At 35.4% G+C, this 25,571-nt stretch overlaps 1 protein-coding gene across 1 annotated transcript in view; it reads right to left on the reverse strand.

Moving 5' to 3' along the window:
• Nucleotides 1-25,571, reverse strand: part of PTBP3 (polypyrimidine tract binding protein 3) — a 118,347-nt gene that overhangs the window by 51,077 nt on the left and 41,699 nt on the right. The window contains exons 3-4 of the mRNA XM_044660463.1: nucleotides 20,586-20,614; nucleotides 18,610-18,685 (exon numbers count right to left, since the gene is read on the reverse strand). Of these exons, the coding sequence (XP_044516398.1) occupies nucleotides 18,610-18,685; nucleotides 20,586-20,614 (105 nt within the window). The remainder of the gene's footprint in view (nucleotides 1-18,609; nucleotides 18,686-20,585; nucleotides 20,615-25,571) is intronic.

Consider the following 25,571-nt stretch of genomic DNA (forward strand, 5'->3'; position numbering starts at 1 on the left):
TATATATATATATATACATATATATATATATATACACACACACATATATATAAATAAAAATATCCTGCATCTATAGTTCCCCAATCCACCAAAGGAGAAAAAGAGGCCATACTTACACAATGAATAACTTAACTTTCAATATTCTTATTTAGTGCAGAAATAACAAATTCACTGCCCCCAAGACTTCCAAGGGCTTGTAGGGAGCCAGATTATAATGTAAGTGATAAATGTTTAATAAATAAAAATATAACAATGTTAATTTATGATTATTCTATGCATAGATCTGTTTCTACTTGAGTTTGTCACAATTGATCTGGAGTATTCTTTCACATGATTATTGATGCTTTGCACTTTTTTCTTTTTAAAAGTCTTTCAATCCTTTGACCATATGGCCACTTGGTTAGAGAACTTGTTCTTCATTATGTATATAAATTTTCTATTTTATGCATTGTGTGTGTTTATTTGTTTACTAACCAACAGACCTTTGGCAGTGATATACAACCAAGATTACTCTCCCAGCTGAATGATTCCCTTCAAATTCTGTGTTGACTTTGCTTGTGCAAAAATTTTTCAATTTTATGTAATATCGATTTGAAACTTATCACAGCTTTTCAGTTATGACATCTTAAAATCTTAACCTAATTTCTACTAAACTTCTCTCAATATTTTGTAGCACTTTTTGTATAACAGGGAGTACTTATACTTCAGTGGTAGAAATACTTGGAGTTACAGAACTAGGTTATATTCATTTGCTCTTAGATTACTTAACAAATGTGTTGTTCTATAATGTTTTACATGAATTCACATGTATAATGGATATCATTGCTTGCTTTCTCAATGGGTAGGAGAGGGACTAGAGGAAAGAGAATTTGGAACTCAAAATGTTAAAAATATATTAAAAACAAATAAGAAGCAAATGTGTTCTGTTGATCAACTTTTCTTTTTTTAAATTTGTTAACTTTGAACTAATGCTTTATAGTTTCATGTATTGCAATGCTAAGTTCTCTTCATTTGTACTAGTCTCACTTCTTTATAGATACTTGACCTACTCTTTATATGAATTATATTTTTTCTAATTTTGTAAAGTAACCCCACCTCGGTAATTTTTATTGATATGGCAAATCTATACACATGTATGTATGTAAGTACGTATGTATTTATGTATTTAAATTGAGATAATTATTTTTTCTGTATTAGCATGGACTGATGAACAATCATATTCACTTCAATTACTTGTCTTCCTTTATTTCTAGAAAGTATTTTACAGTTATATACATGAGTCTGAATAGTGCCATCATATTCTTTCATAGACAATTTATTAGACTGCAATTTCATTCTTTCTCTTCTTAGAGAGTTCTGCTAATAACAGACAAACTGATCATCTTTGTAGGGGGGAAAGGTTTGTGTATCCAAATACATTAACTTGTTATTGTTTTACAGTTAAATCTCTTGGGTTATCTAAAACCAACACATGAATGAACAAATGAATAAAAAAGTATTTGTAGAAACACTGCTAAGTATTAGGCATATAAATATAAGCAAGTAATAGTCCACGAATAAGTTTACATTCTGATAAAGGAAGACAATAATGGGGAGGACCAGCAAGTAGGGAACTCAGTGGAATGGTGATGGGAGTCACATAGCAATTAACTGACATAAAATGGTAGTGATAGTTTAATTATTATTCTCAAAGCTAGAAGAGAAAAGTAGAATGGGGCAACTGAAGCCAGGTCTAGACAAGTTGAATGCTTACTAAGAGCATCAGATCCCATATGTGAGAATTTCAATATTAGGTAGAAAAGAGTAGGTAGCAGGGAACCAAAATGGGAGTAAAAAGCTGCCTAGAGCTAGAGCCATCATTTTATCTCTGTCTATGCTTATGCCTTCATCTTTTCCTGACTGCTAGTTGCAGACATTCTATAACTTTATCAAATAAAAGTAGAAAAAATTATCTATTTTTGCTTTATTCCTGCTAGTATTGGAAAAGTACCTAATTTTCTCTATTACAGATAATGGCAACACAAGGTCTGAAGCAAGTAATAGCCAACCACATTAAGCAAAAGTCTTTTAATTCTTTTGCTTTTTTTAAATGTCTAACATACATAGGTATATTATATCAAAAGTTCTTCTTGCATATATCCATGTAACTCATTTTCATTGTTTTTGTTACCTATATGGTCTACCTGGTTTTTTCATGTAGAACCAATCCAGTATTTCTAGTATAAATGGAATCTTATCATATTCAAAAAGCTTTGAATATACAACAAAAGCCTTTGCAAATATTTTATTCAATACATTTATATCAATATTCATTAGAAATATTAATCTATATGTTTCTTTCTCTGCTCCAACTTTTCCTGATCTGGTCAAAAATATTCCTATTTGCCTCAAATGAGAATGTATGGGTGTTTTGTTTTTTTTTGAGGGGGGGCATGGCAGAGAGAAGGGAGATGGGGGGATGTGTAGCTTAAGTAATATTGGAAGTAAACTGTTCTTGTAAATTTTGATATAATTTGCTTTAATTCCTAAATAAATAAATAAATAAATAAATAAATAAATAAAGATGTTCTCTGTGTATTTATGGTTCCTTTAATTTTTTTTATTTCTGAATTTGGATTGTTTAAATTTTCTACTTCTTGTTTTACTCACAGATATTTTTTTTTAAGAAAATTTTTTTTCATGTTTACATGATTCATGTTCTTGCTCTCTCTCTCCCCCAACCCCCAGGAAACTCTTAGATATTTTTGTTTCTGTAAATATGTTTTACTTTAAGTTAATGGTTTTATTGGCAAAATATTACAAAAATATTTTTGCAATATTTCCTTTATGTGTTGTGAATGCCAATTTCTCATTTTGGAAATTTGGTTTTCTTCTTTTTTTGATCTAATAAAGTAATGGTTTGTCCATTATAGTTTTTAAAACTAGTTCAGTTTTTTGAAACAATAAGGGGTTTGGGACTTTCTATTGTGTTGTTCTTGCCTCCTCCCCACCTTATAGACCAGTGGTTTCCAAATTTTTTTGGCCTACTGCCCCCTTTCCAGAAAAAATATTACTTAGCCCCCTGGAAATGAATTTTTTTTTTAAATTTTAATAGCAATTAATAGGAAAGATAAATGCATCTGTGGCTATCACTGCCACCCTGGATCACTGCAGCACCCACTAGGGGGTGGTGGCACCCACTTTGGGAATCACTGTTTTATAGACAGACAAGGAAAATGCCTGGGGACCAGCAATGTGTCCTCACACAGTCTCTAACTAGAAAGTAAGCCTCAACCTTAGTTGTACATCTAAGGCCATATACTTGAGTCCAGTTTTATGGCAAACACTTCCCTACACTAGAAGTCTATAAAACTTGGAAGCTTTGTCTCCTGAGACAATTTGTTGATTCTTTGCTACATTTCATATTTGTCATTACTCTGGAGTAGGTTCTGAAGGATATGATTTTGACTGGAATCTTTCGTATCAACGCCTTTACTAGAGGTCGCAATGATTTTTCCTCATCACCAAATCCAATGGCTTTTTCTCAGTCCTCATCCTCCTTACCTCTCTGAAGCATCTGACAATGCTGGCTACCCTCTTCTTCTGGATGCTCTATCTGTTCTTCAGAATCCCTTTCATAGAACCATCTTGTTTTCTTCCTGGTTCTCCCAACTGTCTATTCTTCAGAGTCCCTTTTACTGGACCATCATTCATATGGCACAAGATCATCTCATCACACTCTCTGCCCAGACTACTTCCTGATCTACATATGTACTCTGGTATCTCCCCTAGGTTCCATGTTTGCATGCAGTCTATCAGTTTTCAGACTGGATGTTCAACAGTCATATCATAAATCACCATCCTCCCCACTCCCTATCCAAAAAGATAAACATATGACTTACATGAACTGATGAAGATCATTTGCAGGGTATGCCAAAAGTTTTGGTGAAGTTTTAGGCTTTAAGAGCTTATAGCTTATATGATAATAGGTGCACTGATATAGAAGTGGAGATATCCAGCAGTTTTCAAATATTTTTATCTCAGATCTGCAAATTATCTTAAAAATTGATGACTCCAAAGAACTTTTGTTTATCTTGGTTCTATCAATATTTACCATATTAGAAATTAAAACTTATAATTTAAAAATATTAATGCAACTATTACATGTTAACATAATGTATTCTTATTTTTTCAAAAAACTGTGTTCTAAAACAAAACAAAAAAATTTAAGAATTGCATTATTTTACATATATTTGCAAATACTCTTAATGCTTGACATAAGACAGCCAGATTTTTATACCTGCTTCTGAATTCAATCTGTTATATGTTGTTTTAGTTTAAGCATGGAAAGAAAATGCAGCCTCATGTAGGTATGTAGTCAGAAAAGAGGGTAATTTTAATCAGCAAAAAATCTTAATGCTGTGAATCAAACATTTTAACATTGAAGACTTACAAAAGGGTCTCAGAGACCTCCAGGAGTTCAAGGACCACACTATGAGAACTGCTGATCTAGTCTAACTCTCTAATTTCATAAATGAGAAAACTTAGGTCAAGTAGGTCAACAATCATAAGTAGTATTAAAGGGATTTTTAAAATCTCCCTCTGTCTCTTTAAGAGCAGGCTAGCTGAGAAGAGGGTGATCCAGAGCTGAAGATTCCATTACCTAGGAGATGAGATATATAAGAGACAGTTGAGAGTTGAGAACTTTTGTCTTGGGATTCCCTAGAGAACAGGAACTCTGCCTGTGTCTCTGTGACAGGCAGTTTTACTACTGACAATTGGAATAGAGAAAAGGATTTAAGAAGATTGTAGGTGATTAATGTTTATTGATTAGCTTAGGTAGGTAAGTAGTGGATAAATTTAGGTACACAGTGTAGGTATTTAGGCCTGGTATTGCCCAGGTAGAAGAACCTGTCCTCAAAGACAGAATAGGGTTTTGTTTTGTTTTTTGTTTTTCAAAAGAAATTTTAGGTAGGATTAGGATTTTAGGTATAGTAATAAAGTACTATAGTAATAATCTCTTTCTATTTTCTATCTGAACTTCTTCAAAATTAAACTCTGTGTTTTATCCAACTGCTCTCCTCACTTTTGTCAAACTCCTACCAAAATTAACCCTTAATAGTATTAAACAGCAGGGTCCAGGTTTGAATCCAGGGACAATTTTCTTTCCACTACATCTCATTGTGTGTACCTGTGTCCTTCAATACAACATAAACTCCTTGAAGGTAGCTAGCTATCTTTTGTCCTTTAGATCTCCAGCGTCCAGTATGGTGCCTGGCATAGAGCAAACATTTAATAAATACCTCAGTAAGTCAAGTAAGCATTGAGTCAACAAGCACTTCTTAAGAGTCAACTACATGCCAGGCACTGTACTAAATAAACTCTGAGAATATAAAGAAAGTTAGACATTTTAAAAAAGGAAACACTAAAAGGCAAGGCAGTCCCTACTCTCAAGGTGTACAGAGTTAAACAGAGAAGGCAACATGCAACTATGTACCCAAAAAAAGATATATACAGGATAAATTTAGAGTAGGTTCAGAGAGAAAGCACTAAGTTTAATGAGAACTAAAAAAAGCTTCTTGAAGAAGATGGGACTTTAACTGAGATGAAGAAAACCAGAGAAACTAGAAGGTAGAAATTAGGAGGTAGAGAGAGATAGGCACATGTAACAAACTAAAAAACATATTGACTGATATTTCTAGGCAAATGTACAATGCCTTATAAATGGTAGTCTTGGTAAAAATTGGTTGAATTGAATTTCTCTAAAAAGATATTCACACAAAAAATTATTTTCAATGGTACCACTTTTATATTATTAAATTATCCTGAGGTTTAACTAGATTTCTTCTACCACAAATATCTAAAGAACCCTAACCTCCAAGGCAGAGGTTTTGTTTTTTTCAAATGGCTTCACAAGATGCATTTAGAACAAATAGATAAAATTAATCCAATGGTAAATTAGGGTTTACATTATAGGAAGAAATTTCTAACTAAAAGTTGTTTAACCAAATTGGAATATATTTTGAGAAAGCAAGTTTCTCATTCCTCAGAATATTCAAGTTTTATAGATACTACAAAATAGGATTCTTGATTGGAGTGGGAATTTGATTGTGTTATTTTAATGTTTATTCCAATTCAAAAATGACACAAATGCAAATGCAAACAAACTACAGTTTGTTTGGATTTTTAAAAAAATAATTCACAGTGGCTTTACTGAGAACGTCAGGAATTACAGGTACTACTAACATCATAACCCATCTACTTGACAAACATGGGGTATACTATGTCAGCCCAAAGGCCATTTTTGTTCAACATACCTACTTTTAATCAGATCTCACTTTTAAAATCCATGTCAGAGAACCATGAACCTTACCTTCTAGGAAAGATCAGCCATTTCCAGAGTTACAAGGGGCTTTGTCCCACAGTGCCAAGACAACTTCATCCTCAAAAAAGGAGTCATTTAGAACAGAACCTGGTATTCAGATGCAATGAGAAATGTACCTTGATCTGAGAAGACAGATCTCTCCCCAAAATTTTGAGTGTGTGTACATCTTGAAAACACAATACCATGGCTATAATGTAGACATGCCTGTTTTGCTCTAGCAAGAACTCCAACTAGTTGTTTCACTTAGTTTACCTTACCCACACTCATCTCAAAAATATTAAAACTACAAATCACCTCCAAACTCAATTCCTCTTCCCCATCTCAATTTGCCTACTTCCATAATACCAGATTATCTCAGTCACCCAAGACTGAAACTACAGAATCATCTATTAGTCTTTCTCCTACAAACTATACTGGGCTTCCATGACTCTGGAAAAGAATGAGACTGATGACTTTGTGCAACTCTGCCTCACTTAAATCCAAACCACCCACAAATCAAGACATCACCTATGATATTAACTAGTCTTCTTCAAAAAAGGATGAACAACATAATCACCATATTCTATCAAATTCTTCCTTTGAAAGGTGTCTCAAATCTATATTTTCCCAGTGCTATCACTCTATTCCAAATAATGACCCTATTCCAGGTATTTTGCTGTAAATTTTGTAATCTCTACCCCCTTTTGGTTCAAACTTCATGCCACTGCTTTCATTATGCCATGTCACCATACAATGGCAATCATATCCAAAACTCTTAACCTGATGTCCAATCATGGTTACGTGATCCCATCTTACCGTAATCAATCGTATTTCCCCAATATTTCCCTTTTATGTTAGCCAATTTTTATCTCCCTAGTGTTCTCCAAAGTCAATTCTTCACTCTAATCAAGTCAGTCCTTATAACAATCACCCAACACAACATTCACTTTTCTATATGAGCCTTTTGGTTAATAATGTGCCACTTATTTGGCATTATATTCCTCAATTCCCGTCCAGATCTTCCCCATCATTCAAATCCCATCACCTATATGAAACCTTCTTCATTACCCAAACCCGAAATGATCTCTTCCTACACAATTCCCACAGCATTGTCTATACTACTCATCTTGGTACATAATTATATACTGCCTTAACTTTTATTAAACTGTTCCATCTGCTTCAGTCTTTAGTGTACTACTAATACACAGTAAGAGCTCAAAGCATATTTATTAAATTGAACTAAATTTGGGGAAAAAAATCATAAGAAACTTTGAGGGGGAAAAAAATGTAACCTGGTACAGATTTGTTTTAAAGCTTAAAGAAGGGAACACACATAGTAACTTCACTATTTGTTAAACCTATAATTACCTAAAACAGGATTACTCTTCTTTTTGCCTTTTCTCCTTTTTCTTTAAAAAAAAAAAAAAGAGAGAGAGACTATTTTGGAAGAAAAGAAAAATGGAAATCTTGTTCATTATATGTGTCAAATCCCTCTTCTATAAATACTATTACAGTGCAAAGTACAGCATAATGAATGAATTTACAAGATCCAACTGATGCTTCATTGTAAAAGTTCTATATTAATCTCAGAATGAACTATGGCAAATAACCAAGTATAAATATCAAACTTAAAAGTTTTTAAGTTTGAAAAAATTGCTGAAGTATATGCAGTAAATAAATCTAATGAAATACTATCATACTGTAAGGAACAACAAACCTTAATAAACTGGAAAAGCATAGGAAAATTCAGATGAATAAATGCAAAGAAAGCAGATCACAAGAAAAATATATACCAGTAATTCCCAAAGTGGGTGCTACCGCCCCCTGGTGGGTGCTGCAGCGATCCAGCGAGGTGGTGATGGCCACAGGTGCATTTATCTTTCCTATTAATTGCTATTAAAATAAAAAAATTTAATTTCCAGGGGGCTAAGTAATACTTTTCCTGGAAAAGGGGCGGTAGGCCAAAAAAGTTTGGGAACCACTAATGTATACAAAAACTAACAATGTAAATGAAGATATTAAAAGCAGCAAGTTTAATACAATGTACAAGGCTGGTACTTCTTTTAATAAATGGTAAATTAGAGGACAGGTAGGCCTAGAGACAAGAGGTCCTGGGTTCAAATCTGAACTGAGATACTTCCTAGTTGTGTGATCCTGGGCAAGTCACTTTCCCTCATTGCCTAGCCCTTACCACTCTTAATATACAGTACTGATTCAAAGATGGAAGGTGGTAAAGGTTTTTGAAAAAAAATTTTTAATTAAAATAATAAAATTAAACCTCAAAAATGGAATACTAACCACCTGTTCTCACTCCAATCCCAATTCCTCAGCTGTTGGTATACTAAAGGGCTTTGTCCTAGACCCTCTTCTCTTTTCTCTCTAGTCTCTCTTTGAGTATCAAAGAAGTCATCTGTTTGGCCACAAAGGTAGGGGAATAGGTATCAGTTACTAGAAATGACCTTATTAATCTTTACTTACTACTTGTCAAGGTCTAAATTATCATTTATCAAAGACATTGTAAAAGACTAGATAATTAAGGTCCCTTCCAATTCCAAGATTCTGACTCTGGCATTTTCATAACATGCCTAGATCATTTGATTTTATCCTATCAATGCCAACTTGGTCTATTGCTCTTCAACAGGGAAAGAACACTATATTTACATTCTTAATATCGATATACTCACTTATTAGAACTGAAGACTTCAGTTCATAAAGAAATCAAAATTTCTGACTCCTAAGTCCTGTACTCTTTCTACTTATCATGCTATATTTACTTTGTGCATTTTTTTTTTAAACCCTTACCTTCCGTCTTGGAGTCAATACTGTGAATTGGCTCCAAGGCAGAAGAGTGGTAAGGGTAGGCAATGGGGGTCAAGTGACTTGCCCAGGGTCACACAGCTGAGAAGTGTCTGAGGCCAGATTTGAACCTAGGACCTCCCGTCTCTAGGCCTGGCTCTCAAACCCCTGAGCTACTCAGCTGCCCTACTTTGTGCATTTTTGAAAGAACATTTAAAAAGGAAAAAAAGTAGTGAAATATGAACCTCTGGAGAAATCTGGCAAAATTGTACTCACTCTTTGTGTATGGTCTATTAACCCTCAGATCTAATTAATTCAAGTTTTCCCAGGAAAAGTTTCTCCTCTTAGACTCCTACTTCAACTTTTAAAAAAAGCTTATTAGATCAGTTGTTCTTAACTTATTTTTTAAAACAGGTCCCTTTGGTAGTCTATTTAAGCCTTTGGAACTATTCACAGTATGTTTTTAAATACATAAAATAAAATACATAGAAATGCAATGGTTAGTAACCAATTATATCAAAATACAATTAAAATATTTTTAATCTAATTTACAGACCCTCTCTAATAATCATGAAGCTTAGCAACAACTATTAATTGCAGTTTATTAAATCCCAAGTTTGGTAGTTCACATCATAATAGTGTGAGAAAGGGGAAGGAAATCATTGTGTAGACCTTGAATGAAACAAAATGGTGTTTCAACTGATATCCTCAAACTGACATGATTTTGTAGATCATCCTGTGTTCAACAAACAAAAATTCTAAAACATTAGAGGAGGAAGGGGCCTTAGTGATCATTTAGTCTAATCCCCTCACTTTTTAAGATGAAAAAGGTTCTAAAATAGAAATAAGTAGAAATACCATAAAACAGAAATACAATGGGGATTAAGAACTAGACCTGTGATTTCACTGGTATAGCGAACTCCATGAATGAGGAAACTCCCTCTACCAATGCAGGTCGGCACCCTCTCTGCAACTTAACAGTCTTACAGAGTTGCCTAGGGCACTGAGAGGTTAAGTGACTTACCCAGGGTCACACAGTATATGTCAGAGGCAGGACTTGAACCCAGGTCTTCCTGGCTCCAAGGCCAGCTCTCTATCCACTACGCCATGCTGCCTCTCTCCAAAAAAAAAAAAAAAAAGAAGAAAAGAAAAGAAAAAGAAAAAGAAAAAGAGAAAAGAAAAGAAAAGAAAAGAGAAGAAAAGAAAAAAGAAAAGAAAAGAAAATATTTTATATATACATATATTATACACACACAAAACACAATTTTTCAAAAAGTAAATTTCATAGTAACAAAGTTTTCACCTATTTTCAAGCAGCAATAAACATTCCGCCAAAGTTTATAGTCTTCCTATATTTCAGTTGGAGAAGAAAGTGAAGGATGCAGGAAGCCTGGGATATCTGGCCACCAGAGGTTCCAAGAATTATATGGCATGAGTCAGAACAAATGAGGGCCCCTCTTGGATTCAATGGTCTATTCAGTCATGTGACTCTGGAATGATATTTGCAATCACTGTGAACCAAAAGAAACATAACTACTATACCTCCTGTAAAGTCTACTATAATATTTGAATGCAAAAATTAGAGATCTAAAGAGAAAATTTTATGTGAAAGAAACATATGCACCCTAAGTTATCAATGCCTTGTTATTTTCAATAACTATAAATGATGTTCTTTTTTGTATGTTCTAAAAAATGGAAAAGATTGGTTACCGCTAGGAGTTGAAGGTAATATCCTCAAGGGATACAATATCAGCCATTGCACTATCACTGGTGATATAAATATAGAAAAGACAGTTCCTGCCCCCAATGAGCTTACATTCTAATGAGGGGACAGGACATGCAATAGTTGTAGATAGTGGTCAAGGAACAGTGATGTCACAGGAATGGGAAATGGGAGTCATATAGCAGATATGGTCATAACCATTCCAGCAGCAAAGGCAGCATTTATCTGATTAGCATTCACAGTGGATTAAGGTGAAAATGGAGTATGCACTTGATGACAAGAAAAAGTGAAAAAGCATTTATTAAGTGTTTACTATGTGCAAAATAGGAAGATAGAATAGCAAGATGGCTAAGGCCAGTTAAGTCAAGTGCAGTCTCACAAGTCATATTTTCTCTTTTCTTTCATTTTCTCCCTCATTATGTGTAAATCCCTCCCATTGATTCATTTAGCACCCACATCTACAGGTCCAGCTGTCTTCCTTGAGTGCCAGTCCTGAATCTCCAACTATCAATGCTTAAGACAACTATATCAGAATGTGACACTCACACCTCCAACTCCACATATCTAAAATGAAATTCTCCCCCTAATCCTGTCTCCTCCTCCAAACTTTACTATTTTAATTAAAAACTGTCATCATCTTTCCAGCAGTGAAGGTTTGATGTCTTTGACAAGTGTTCATTCTCTCTCAACCTCCCAATTCCACTAAATGTCTAAGTCCAGTCAATTCTAACTCCTATCAAACCATCAAGCATCTGTTTAGCGTCAGGTCCACTGTATCAAATGAAGTTCCTGAACTGAAAGGTCTCTTAAAGCTTTAACATTCTCTGAACCACATAATCTTCTTCTAAAGTCTTTGTTGCAAAGAGTTATCATCTTTCTTCCCTTCTTTCTGGCATGTCCCATCTTTCACCTAGAATATGCATCCTGCCTGCCATCTAAGGGAAATTAATGTATACAAGCTGATCTAAACCCTTGTGGGTGGTTCAACAAACCGACTACCTCTATCTTAATAAACTCCCTAATCTGATTCCCATAGTTCTCAATTCAAACCTTTTCTCCCTTCTCAAAAACATCTTCACAACTATTCTCACATGATGTTACTATGCTAAATGCAAGAGTTCTTAACTATAAAAATTTCCTAAATACTTCTATTTGTCAATGTTCCTGAAGCTTAGTTCCAGTTCATGCATATACTTGAATGTATGAAGACTAATCTCTTTTTAAAATGTTCTCTAGATTAGATTTCTAATTCATACCATAGTAAAACAGGGCAAATTATTGAGTTTTCACTAGAAGTACAAAATTGAAAATAATTTACTGAAACTAATGACTTAATTGAGGATGTTAAACAATAAATTGACATGGAACTATAGAAAGGATCTCAAATTAGAAAAACCTTGATTAACCAGAACCCTAATTTTTTTTTCTATGTGTCTTTTAGTGAAAAGAACAAGATGACAAAATCTTATTCATTTACTATTCTATTTAATTAACAAATTTCCAATGTGTATCCTTAACTCGGTACAAATTCAATTCAATATATTTCTGGAAAATCTTTTAGTGTAGGGAAAAACAACTATTAAAAAATAAAAATGATATTTCCCCAACTCGACAACAAGAGATTGAATTCATAGTTTAAAATTATAGAATGGTTAGAAAATAAACTAATTCACTGTTCTGGATTTTTTTTCCCCTAAATACTTTATCTTCTGTCTTAGAAGTAACATCAGTTCCAAGGCAGAAGAAAGGTAAGGACTAGACAACTGGGGTTAAGTGACTTACCCAGGGTCACAAAGCTAGTAAATGTCTGAGGCTAGATTTGAACCCAGGTCCTCCTGACTCCAGGCCTGGCTCTCTATCTACTGAGCACCTAGCTGCCCCCTACTGCTCTTCTAATATATCCTTTTGTAATTCTTTAAACAGCAAAGTACATGAGACATTCAAGTTATCTACTACTAATAATTACTAATAATTAGACAAATTCAAATTAAAGCTGTTCTCATATTCATTAGATTCACACACACACACACACACACACACACACACACACACACACACACACACACCCTTACNCACACACACACACACACACACACACACACACACACACACACACACACACAAACACCCTTACCTTTCCCCCTAAATAAAAAGGAATACAAGGAAACAGGCACATTTATGTACTGTTAGTGGAACTGTAAATTGGTATAGCCATTCAGGAAAAGAATTTGGAACTATGTCCCAAAAGTTACTAAACTGACCCTTTGACCCAGAAATACCATTACTAGGTCTCTACTTAAAAAGATCAAAGAAAAAAAGAAAAAGTCCTATATTTCTAAAAAATATTTATAATACTCTTTGTGGTAAAGAATTAGAAATTAGGAGGAGGATGTCTATCATTTGGCAAAGACTGAATAAATTATAGTATATGGATGTAATTAATACTACTGTGCCACTAAGAAATTATGAAAGGCAGCTTCAGAGAAACCTACAACTTCTATGATGGATGCAGGGTGAAATGAGTAGAACCAGAAGAACAATTTATACTCTAACAACACTGTTAAGGAAACAACTTTGAAAGGTTTAAGAACTCTGATCAATGCAATTATTAACAAAGATTCAAGATGGCTAAATAAGATACCCACATCCTGACAGATATGAGGGACTAAATAGAAGTAGAACAAATAAGTACTTGAATTTTTTTTAAAAATTTTAAGTGAAGTATAAATTAGTGCTACCTTTGTTTATTGTTAAGATTTAAATAGAAGATAATATATGTATGTATATATGACTTGAAACAATATCCTAACCCCTTCCCCACTAGGTAAGTTAAATTAGTCTTTCCAATAAAAAGCATTGGGACTCTCCTGGAGCCATGGTTGAATCATGGGGCTAAAACCTTGAGTTGTTTATGCCATTTCCTTCTAACTAAAGTACAAAACATCTAGGAGAACTCTGATAGCTTAGCTGGTAGATCAGAATAGATGACTTTGGGAAGGGAGCTTCCCTCTGATGAATTAACTCAATGTGGTCCTCAATGCCTCTTCTTGGTGGAATATCCTATTATAACTAAGTAAATCTCTTTTTGTTAACTGTTGAACCTACAAGAGTTGCATTTATCAAACCTAAAGTATCAGAGTACTGGCCCTTTAGGTAGATCTGGATCAGAATAGTGTCTGTTATTTTTTTCTTCTAAACTTAAATCACCTACTGAGTAAACCAAAGTACCAGAAGTACCTAATTGCATTTTCACATTTCAAAATGGCAAAAATGTATCTTAAGTCAAAATTAAGTGCTATTAATATTAACATTAAAGAGCAAATAACAAAGAGCTAAGGAGTGGTAATCAAACACTGGGAGTAGGAGATACAGAAATCAAGGTTTTTGTTTCATGAAAACTCTTTTTAGATTAATCACTACGTATTTGCTGGAAAGATGTCACAGTGAAGAATGCAATTAGAGAACAGATGACTGTCAGGGATTCACAAAGATTTATGATTAGTTGGACTAGCTGACTTCTAAATTATAAAAAAGTTAAGAATGTCTGACTCTGAGGTGGCATAACCAAATGGCAAAGTGAAAGGAAGCAACATGGTGAGCTCTCTTCCAGACTCATCTAGAAAACACATCAGATCAAATTTTGATGGAAAAATCCAGCGTGCCCCAATCCCCCAAGACACAGTGAATCATTTGTTCAGTCCAGTTCAGCATAAGCAGACAGATAAGGACATCTGCAGAAAGTAGGGACAGAGCTGGGCCAGGAACACATGAACTGAGCATTTCAGCCCCCAGGAAAAGGGCAGGCACTAGAGTAAAAAAAGGTCTCTTATTAGGGCACACCAGATCCATGTAGGCCAGTTTCTGTGACAGGGACAAGTGCAAACTGACAGTTTTGTCAACCTAGTCTACCCAGTTTCACAACGAAGATTATATTGGAGAGGTGTTTCCTGTCAGGTTGGCCATGGGTGGAATACTGAGAAAGAAGGAAGTTCAGAAATGAGCAGCAGCAGGGGTTTGGCCCAGATCCCAAGCTCAGAGCAGGGTCTCACTTTTTAGAAGCTAGCTCAGTTTTCAGAGGAATAACCAAGGCAGGAAACCCAGATCAAAGGAGAACCTACAATTCTGTCACTCTGAACCAACATCAGCTGGCTGGTCAGGACTGTGTCTAGGACCAGACTAGTATTGCTCAGATCCAAACCTAGGTCAAGAACTTGCAGATCTCAGGTTAGGGAAGCAACAATCAGTCTTTGCCCTGATTAGATCCCTTTGGAAGCACTGAAAAAGAGGTTTGCCAAGCATTCTTGATGAAAAGACCAGCAATGCCTAACAACTTTGAACTTCAAACAACACAGGAAGAAACACAAAAACGTAAATTTGAAAGGATATTGATAAAGAATTAAACAAAGATAAACTGTTTACATTCAAATATAGGGAAATACTTCCTCAGAATTCTATCGTCATCTGGGTTTTATAAAGGGAATCAAATCAGTCAAAGCTTAAGAATGGTTCGGTTATGTCTTGATGATCTTAAGAAAGGAATGGAAAGGGGTGACTTTGGGAAAATGGGTAAGGAAGATTAGGAAAAAATTATTTTACAATCTGGCTATACAAATAGGCATCAATACAAACAAGGAGGAAGAGTTTAGAGAGAGGAGAGTAGATTATATTTAAACTTCACTCTCATCTGAACTGATCAAAAGAAAAAAAGAACACATGCAAACAGTTGGATACAGAAAGACAAGGAAACAGGAAGAAAAGAGAAGAAAGGGGAATTAAAGAGAGGGCAAATTAAGGGAGAGATTAATTCTTCCTGGGATACCACTGTGTTGAAATCTTATCAGTATAATGGCCAACCAGGATTCTAAGACTAATGATGAAGCAATCTCCTGATAGAGAAGAAACACTCAGAATATAAAATTAGACAAATTTTTGACCATGGCCAATGAGGAAATTTATTTTGACTGTTTTAAATAAATGTTATGAACATATATTCAATTACTTTTTTTTAAAGTACTAGAGTATACTTTTCTCTGACAGGTTTGTAGGTAGGAACAGAAGATAATAACAAAATCTATAGCTGTAACTTCTGCTGAGATTAATCTATTGACTAATTTCTAAAACATTACTTGCAACAAGTTAATGCTACATGGTAAAGTTCAAGGCTCTTCTGGGTATTCAAATTGCTCCAAGATTTGTCCCAAAGTATCTTCTGAATGTTAGCACCAAATAACCATCTTCTTGGACTCTCCAACTCAAAAAGTGACTCAGTTCCCTGTCTCCATGCTTTTGCTCTGTCCCACTCACCTAATATGTAACCCCTCCTCCTCTTCCCTGAATAACAGTTTATCCTACAAAACCATAGTAAAAATGCTGTTTTTCCACAAAACTTTCCCTTACCAACCCCGGACTTTAGTTAATATATTCAGGAAAATATTTGTCCAGTATGTCAAGTCATTCCCACTAACTTTTCTGCGCTTTCCCCTTCCTTCTTCTACTCTCTTACTCAGCTCAGTTCCCAGTGGGTTCAGGGACTGTCTCTATACAGATTACTCCCAGATGTATAAATCTAGACCTAGTCTCTACTACTGAGCTCTAGTCCTGAATAACCAATTGTTCACTGTACATTCCACAAAATCCATTATCTTTACCACCCCAATACTCACTCTTCTTCCACACTTCATTATTAGTCAAAGGCACTACCCAAATCACACAGGCTCACACTAATTCAAGTGTGATTCTTGCCTCCAACCTCACTTACCCCACCCACATATCCAGTTGCCAATCTTGTCCATTTACTTCTATATTTCTATACATGCCCACCTCCCCACTTACATGGCAACCAATCCCTTAATTCTACAGTCTTATCACTACTGTTATTTCTAATTGACCTCCTTGGCCCCAAGCCTCTCCACGACAAGTCACTTTCTACACTATTGGAAAGATGATTGCCCATGTCACCCTACTGGTGCATTCATCTCCTCCCCATTAAATTCTAAAGACTCCTATTTCTTTTCATATTGTATATAAACCACAACTTGTCATTTAATTCTTCTATCATTATTTTCCACCTGGCTGCTCCCAGGATTTCATGATCTTCAGAAATTTATTCTACAAGATACCTCCTCCTCAGTACCCCCTTCCCCCAGGGCTCCTACCTTCCTCTGATTAGAGAGAGTAAAGAATGGACATGGGAAAACTTCTACCAGATTCTCAGATCATTCAGGGAAAACACTCAGAGATTCTCTCTTCATTACCCCACTCAGCTGCTCTCCTAGACATCATGATTATCAGAACTTGATATATTCATCTTCTTAACTTATACCTCTCCTTCAATTAGTAGCCACCCTTGGAGGAGGACTTCATCACCACAGATACACTCCCCTTCTCTAGCCTTTTAGGAACCTTTTTTTTTTTTTTAATTTTCTTCTGACCCTTCTCATTAGATTTGTGACTTCCATGAGGACAGGGTCTGGTTTATGTCTTTTTTGTATCCTTGGCACTTAGCAAAGCACCTGGCACAGAGTAGATACTTTAAAAATGCTTACAGATTCTTCACAACCTGGTCCTCCTTCAATCCAACCGTCTTGGACTTTTTCCTTTTAACACAAGGCATGCCATTTCCTCCATACTCTGCCTCTGGACTGCTTATAATGCTCTCCTTGCAAACCTCTACCTCTTAAGAATCATGACCTCCTTCAAGAACCAGATCAAATACCACCTTCCCTTCTATAGACCTTTAATGGGATTCCATTCCCTGACCTCCAATCACTAGTGCCTTCCCCTTTCAACTACCCATGCTTTCTCCTCTGTTAGAAAGTCATCTCCTTGAGGAGATTATGTCACTTTATCTCCATATTCATAGTATTTAGCACAGACAATGAAAGCACTTAATAAATGCTTGGTAACTGATTTTGAATGCCTACTGTGATTAGCTCAGTGTTGGTTTTGTAACATGATCAATAAAGGGTTAATTTCAATAGCATATGGCAGAATTGTCATTCATGTTATTGGGAAAATATTGAAAAGATAAAACAATTTGGTCCTTTTTTCCTATTGTTATGCCAGCCCCTATTAGTTCCCCTCAAATTAAAATTATTAGCTATGTGGCTTTTGAATATATATCAGTATTTCTTGGCACCAATTCGTTAACTGTAAAATTTAAGGGCTAAATTAGAAAATTTGTAAGGCAGCTTCCTGCCCTAAAATTCTAGGATATTTCCTACAGAATGCTTTGTAAAGAGTTTAATTTCTCTAATCCTGGGGTCAGCAAATTATTGTCAGAGACAAAAAGTGCTTTATTTTAAAATGTAAAAACTATTCTTAGCTCACAGATCACACAAAAATAGGCAGTGGGTTGGAATTGGCCCATGGGTAGTAGCTTACCTATCCCTGCTCTAATCTAAAATGATCATATTTTGATGATAAAATATTTCAAAAGAAAAGAGCAATCATATTATACAGCTGAGAACTGAAAGCATCAAGCAACGGACACCTCCTCAAAGAATTTTAGGTAACTGTAGTGAACTGTGCTAACTCACTGAATACTTTGGCTTTAATAAAATCTGCATATGCTTCAAGAACAAGATTCTAACACAAATATTTAAGGATTAAAAAAAATTCTAACTATGTCACAGTTGATCCTTCCTTAGATTTATATTTTTAGATCAAAAAGAATTTCAAATTTAATTAAGTTTGTTATGTACAACAAACTATTCTACAATACATTAAAACCAAATTTTTACTATACCTGTAGTTGGAGTCGAACTGCTCATGGTAAAAGGCCCGTTGGTGATAGCAGAAGAAAGAAGCTCATCAGATCCCCGCTAAAAAAGGAAGGAAAAAAAAGTTAGAACAAATTTTCTACAAAGGGTCTATTTAACTAGGCAGCACATGCTGTCGGCATCAAATTTATAATAAACAAGTTTATTCTGATTACACAAAAAGTGAAAAATTATGAGCCCCATTTTATTCTACACTTTAAAGAATTTCTCAAAAATAAGTTTATTTACAGTTTACAAAATTATTTTTTATTTCCATTTATACAGAACTCTTAGGATCAGAATAATTCACTAAATGTTTTTACATAAAAGACTTTCTAAATACAACTGTCAAAAGTTTAGTGGCACAAGGTAGCTAGGTGGCTTAGTGGATAATGCATCAGGCCTGGAGACAGGGGGCCCTGGGTTCAAATGTGGCCTCAGACAAGCTGTTTGACCCTACATAAGTCACTTAAACCCCAATTGCCTAGTCCTCCCAGCTCTTCTGTCTTGGAACCAATATCTAATACTAATTTTAAGGCAAAAGTTAAGGGTTTAAAAAAAAAAAAGTAAATGGCCACCAAAAATTATAGTTTTTTCCAAACTTTTATCTACATGCTGAATTTGGAGTCAAAGGACCTCAATGAAAATTATAGTTTTGTTTAATATCTGTGTTAACTATGGACAAATAACTTTGTCCTACCTAATAAAATGTATAAAAGGAGAGAACTGAACTTGATGATCTCTAAGGACCTTCCAAAAACTAAACCGTTAAGCTACAAAATTGGGAAATCATGGGATGATATTAAAATAAGATTCCAATACAAATCTGTTAAAACTGTAAACTCCACTATGACATTTAAATCATGATTTTTCTTAGACTCATTTTAGATGCCTTATAAGATATATGTTTGATAAAATAACATATACCAGGTATAAAAATGCAAACAAAATTCCAAAAGGAAAATAAATTTTTCACTGATTTTCACAATTTCCTAATGTGAAAAGTACATGAGAAACTAATGTCAACTTTTACTGCATAATGTTATATAGTAAATCACAACAGAAATAATACATTTGGTCAAATTGCTTACTTCCTTAGAAGGTTAAAATATAAGCTATGGCAAGTAAGTCCCTAGGATTTAGGAGTGGAAAGGATCTTGAAAAACCACCCATTTCTATTATATAATTTAAAAGATGATAAAATTGAAACCCAGATTAATGAAATAACTTGCATAAAACCCTATATGTATTAAGCCACAGGCAGATGAAGGTTCTCTCCCCCTTTTAAAGTATGTCTTCCAAAAGCCAAGTAATGTGAGGTTCTTTCATAGCTCTTTGCATTTATACCATAATCACATTCAAATATTTGCTAAGTATCCTTTATCTTTCCTTTGATTTAAAAAAAAAAAAGAGGGGGAGGTTTCCATTTTTCTATGTAATAAATTTAATGTGGTAAAACTTGTGTTAAAGACTCCATAATAATTCCCCTTCATTAATGAGTAGGATAAAACCAACTTTATCAATTCGTAGTGTATCTCACATGTAATGCTTCCTGAGGAACTAGGAAAATTACTTATGTTAAGGCTTCAGCCTCTTCATCTCTTAAATGAAGGGTTTAGATTAAATGGTCTCTGAGGTCCCTACCAGCTATTATGATTCTATATGCTTCAGGAAAATCAAAAAAGTCAGAGAGAACTTAGGGAGGAAGGGATAGGGCAAGGGTGGGCAAAAAGAAACAAAACAGAATAAAACTTGAAGGGCCCTGGAGTCCCAGAGACCTACAGGAAAAAAAGGAACAAGGGGTCCACAGGCTTAAAAAGAAAATGGGGGATTGGGGGAGGGGGGGTAGTGCACCACAGAATGGAAAAATAAAAGGCCTAGATGAGATTCAAGAAGGCCACAATAGCTATAAGACCAGCCCAAGGACCAACAGAAATGAAATGGGAGACTCATCTGAGCTGACCTTCTGTAAAGTAACTTGATTAACTTGATCTACAATATAATACACACATACACTCATGCAGTGAAATGAGAAAAAGGAGCTGCAGCTAGCTTTGTCCTAGACTCTTAACCTCCAATCTGTACCTTCATTTTAAATTAAAATAGCCATAAACTTTATACATGTACAAAACGCATGGACTTAATGCTTGTAAAAGCTTCCTCACAACAACCCTGGAAGCAGATATTATATTTCCCCATTTTGTGTGACTGGAGGTAAATCACAGAAGGAAAGAGGCTCTCATTGAGGCTGACTTGCCCAATGCTACAATTAGTATAAAGAGTAAGAATTCAAATCTGGCTCTATACATCTTCCTACTAGACCCCATTTGCTGCTCAGTTTATTTATCCTTTCCTTTTAAAAATTCAAACCATATCTAAATCAAAATATGCATAAAACAAAATCTTCTATTCCTCCATTAGCAAAACTGTAAGAAGATAAAAGTGACAGCAGTTGTTACCCTGCAGAAAAAACCTACTACCACAAACATACCCTTAATAAATCTTTAATTTAAAGTTACTCCAAATTGCTTATGTGATGAAATTCAAACTCCTGAATCTACTATTGAAGTTTCTTGAAAACCTGTCTCTCCCTTTTCACTCTCCATTCTACTTTAAGGACATTTTTGCTTATGCTATTCTCAAGGCATGAAATACCCTAACTGAACAAACCTACAGATCTTTTAGCTTCATTTAAAGAACCACTTCATGATATCAGTTCCCAATTATTTGTAAATATAGATGAAATCTAATATAAACTCAATTTCTAAACTATTTTACTCTTCTACAGCTAACATTGCTCTTGTCTTACTCAAATTTTCCTATAGCATATCAGCATTTTCTCTAGCTATGTCCCGTTTCCTGGAACATTCTCCCTCCTCAACTTCATCTACTGACATCCTTTGGCTTCTTTTAAGTGCTACCTAAAATCCTGACTTTTACAGAAAGCCTTCCCCAACCGCCCCTTCTAACACAGCCTTTTTGGGAACCTCTTAATTCCAGGCTTTCTTCTACTGATTATTTCCTATTTGTCCTTTACATATAGCTTATTTGTGCATATATGTTAGCATGCCCCATTAGATTTTAAGTTCCTTGAGGGCAAGAACTATATTTTGCCTCTTTTTATATCACTAGTGCTTAGCACAATGCCTAGCACATAGTAAACACTTAATAAAATTTTGCTGATTATTACTGATTTTCTATAAACCAAGTTAAAGCACAACATTTTAAAACAATATACAGCATTAAAAACTACTGCCCACAATTAAGCTAACAACTATAATAATTATGGCATATGACACTAACTTCCTGGTATATCCTTAAAAAAATCTGTTATTAAGCCATAAAAGTGCTGGGGACAGAAAGACAAAAATGAAACAGTCCCTGTTCTCCAGGACTTTACATTCTATATAGTACACATACATAAAACAAATACAAGTAAATGGGGGAAGAAGGTAAAAAATTAAAGTTGGGAGGAAGGGAAGTGAGAAAAAGTCTCAAGAAGAAAACAGCACTTGATCAGTTTTGGAGGAAATTAGGGATTCCAGGTAATGGAGGTGAGGGAATACATTAAAAAAATGGAAACAGGGGCAGCTGGGTAGCTCAGTGGAGTGAGAGTCAGGCCTAGAGACAGGAGGTCCTAGGTTCAAACCCAGCCTCAGACACTTCCCAGCTGTGTGACCCTGGGCAAGTCACTTGACCCCCATTGCCCACCCTTACCAATCTTCCACCTATGAGACAATACACCGAAGTACAAGGGTTTAAAAAAAAAAATGGAAACATTCAGTGCAAAGGTACTAGATGGAGATGGAATTATCAGGAGAGATTGAATAGAAAAGCTAGGTTGGATAGCCCAGTAAAGAGCAGTAAAATATAATGCTAGAAAGGTAAAGTGGAGAAGGCTGCAAAGAATTTTAAAAGCCAACTAGATATATTTAATCTTAAAGAATAGGCCTTAAAAAAAAAAAAAAGAATAGGTCTTACCATTTCACTGACCACCACAAATTCTAGCTTTTCTTTGGCCCTTAATGACCTTGTTCCAAACTACCTTCCAGCTCTGCCAACTGGCCTGCCTGGTGTTCCTCCTTGAGACCCTTCTGTGCCTTTGCACAAACTGTGCTCTTTCCTAAAATGTACTCCCTTCCTTATCTCTAAAAATCACTAGTTCAACTCAACTGGCCCCTCCAAAAAGTCTCTATTGCCTCGGCTGCCAAGGTCTCCTGTTCAAAATAACCATATTTATTTTGTATATACAGTAGCACCCCTATATCCACTGATCAAGTATTCACTTATTCAGTAATCTGCAGTTAACCATGAAGAGGGAAATGAAAAAAATTGGAAAATTCTCAAAAATTAAAAAAAAAAAAAAGAATAGCTCATAAGTCTCACACTGTCCATCAAGTGAGTACAGGCTATCAGGTGGTGAAGTCCTTGAGCCCAAGACACAACATGGAGAGGGAGGGTGTGTGTGTGTGTGTGTGTGTGTGTGTGTGTGTAGAAGTAGTAGTTGTTTGTCCTCAGTTTTCAAAGACTGAACAGTGAGATACCTTGATTTGTGCATTAATTGCATTTAAGCAAGGCACAGTCATTAGCCTCCTCTCTTCCTGAGTCATCCAAATCCAGTGGCAAGACAAAAATCAGGACAACTGGTAATGGCCCAGGATGCAGTGGATGACTTCAGCATCTTCAATGTCTGACAAAGCTCTAAGCACTCCATAGCACCTGTTTCAGTTGCCTTTGTGCTCTTTGAACAAACTGTCCTCATTTGCCAATTCCACCAAATGAAGTCTTCACATTCCTCGGGTGAACACCTCCATAACTCACTGATGAATCTGAGGCATGATCCTAGCCCATCTGCCAAAATGATTTTACTAGAGTGTAGCCTCTGTTGCAGCTACAGCTTCTTGGAGCCACAGGTGAGAGCTGAGTGCCAGGTAGACACTAAAGGTAAGTGACTAACCCTGAAAAGGGCTCAGCAAGTCCTCCTTAAACCTCCACATACCCTGAGAGAGTGCTATATAATAATGTACAATGTACTTTATTATTACAGTATTAACATTGGCAATGCCTGTCTTAATTTATTAAACTTTATTATATGTATGTACAAGAAAATCACATTACATGTGGTGGAGTCAGCAGGTGCTCACTTATATCCTTAGTTTCAGTCATCTTCAGCAAGTCTTGGAAACTATGCCCCTCGGATACAGGGGCCCTGCTGTACTTATACAGATACATGCTGTCCCTTCTCCACCCCACTATCGCCGCTACAATAAAATACACACTCCATAACAGCAGGTAGTTAATTTTCTTCCTATTCTCTGCAATTTAGCATAGTGACAATTTGAAATGATACATAAGTGCTTAAAAATAACATGTGGTTGGTGGTCCTTTTCCTTGCCAAGGTCAACCCTACAAGTACCTTTGATCCCATCATTCCCATACTCAGCAGATTTCTCCACAATCACTTTCACTCTCTCTAATACTCAACCTATTCTAAATGATTGTTTCTGCCTATTATCATCCTTTATCCAAGTTTTGCTTATCCTTTAAAAAACACTCACTCTATCATCCTTTATCATTACTCCCCTCCCTCAGCTAAAGGGCTGGGGGAAAAAATCTAACTACCATAAGTACCTTCCACATCCTCTTTACTGTTCTCCTAAACCAGAAGACCATCTGCCTTCTGACTTCCTCATTCAACTGACCTTTTACTGTCCATACTTATCTTATGACCTTTACTCAATTCTCATCCTTTATGCACCATCTGATAACTGCTAACCATCACCTCCTCCTCCATACATACCCTATCTCCTCCTGGTTTTTTGTGACTTGTATCTTGGTTCATCTATCTTCCAGACATTACTTTAGTGTCCACAGATCAATTTTGGTCAAAGAAACACTCACTAATTGTGCCTTTCTCTCTAGTTGGACCTTCTCTCTTCTCTCTACAATTTCTCACTTGATGGTCACATCACCACCCATGGGTTCAAGGATCATGTCTATGTGGATTACTTCAAAATCTATCCAAATCTAGTCCCTCTCTCTCCTGAGCTCTCATGTCATATCACCAAATGCCTCTTGGGTAACTCAAATTGGATTCTAAGATCATCTTAAACTTACATTATCTTTACCTCTACAAAATCACTCCTCTTTCAAATTCCCTTTTACTGTCAAAGGCATCACAACCTCATGTCATCCTTAATTCATCATTCACCCACATATCCAAACAGTTGCCAAACCTTGTCATTTTTACTTCCACAAAATCTCTCATATAAATCCCCATCTCTCAACTCACACAATCACAATCCTTTCTTGGGCATGTATTTCTTGCCTGGACTATTGCAATAGCCTTTCTAATTGATGGTGTCCCTGCCTCAGGTTTCTCATTTCAATCTTCCACACAGGCCCAAGCAATTGTGAATGTAATCATGTCAACCCCACTCTTTCTCCTCATTCATTAAACTCTAGCAGCTATTTATTTTCTCTAGGATCAAATATAAACTACTGTATTGGGTATTTAAATTGTTTTTATCACTTAGAAGATTTCAGAAAGCAAGTCACTTGACCAAGAAGATCCTATAAGGGCCACAGGGTCACAAATAGGATAAGAATGAACAAATTACCAAAGTAACAAAGTACCAAAGAACTATGATCTGGATCAGACAAAACCTGGCAGCTTCTACTCAAAATCAAAGAGATCTTGGAAGACAACATTTTGAATGGCAAAAGTTACAACTTGCAACTAAAAATAGCTTGCCCTGCTTTGATAGGGAAAGAGGAGAATGAAGGAAATTTTAATGGAAGATTACTTTCTAGCAATTCTGATGAAATGACTAGAGCTGAACAGGAACTCTGAAATACAGGAGACTAGAAAAACCTAGATGGCTAGGTGTATAGAGAGAGCTGGGCCTGGAGTCTAGAAGACTGGAATTCAAATCCAACTTCAAACACT

This window comes from Gracilinanus agilis, chromosome 1 (assembly GCF_016433145.1).
Source record: "Gracilinanus agilis isolate LMUSP501 chromosome 1, AgileGrace, whole genome shotgun sequence".
NCBI classification, from domain to species: domain Eukaryota; kingdom Metazoa; phylum Chordata; class Mammalia; order Didelphimorphia; family Didelphidae; genus Gracilinanus; species Gracilinanus agilis.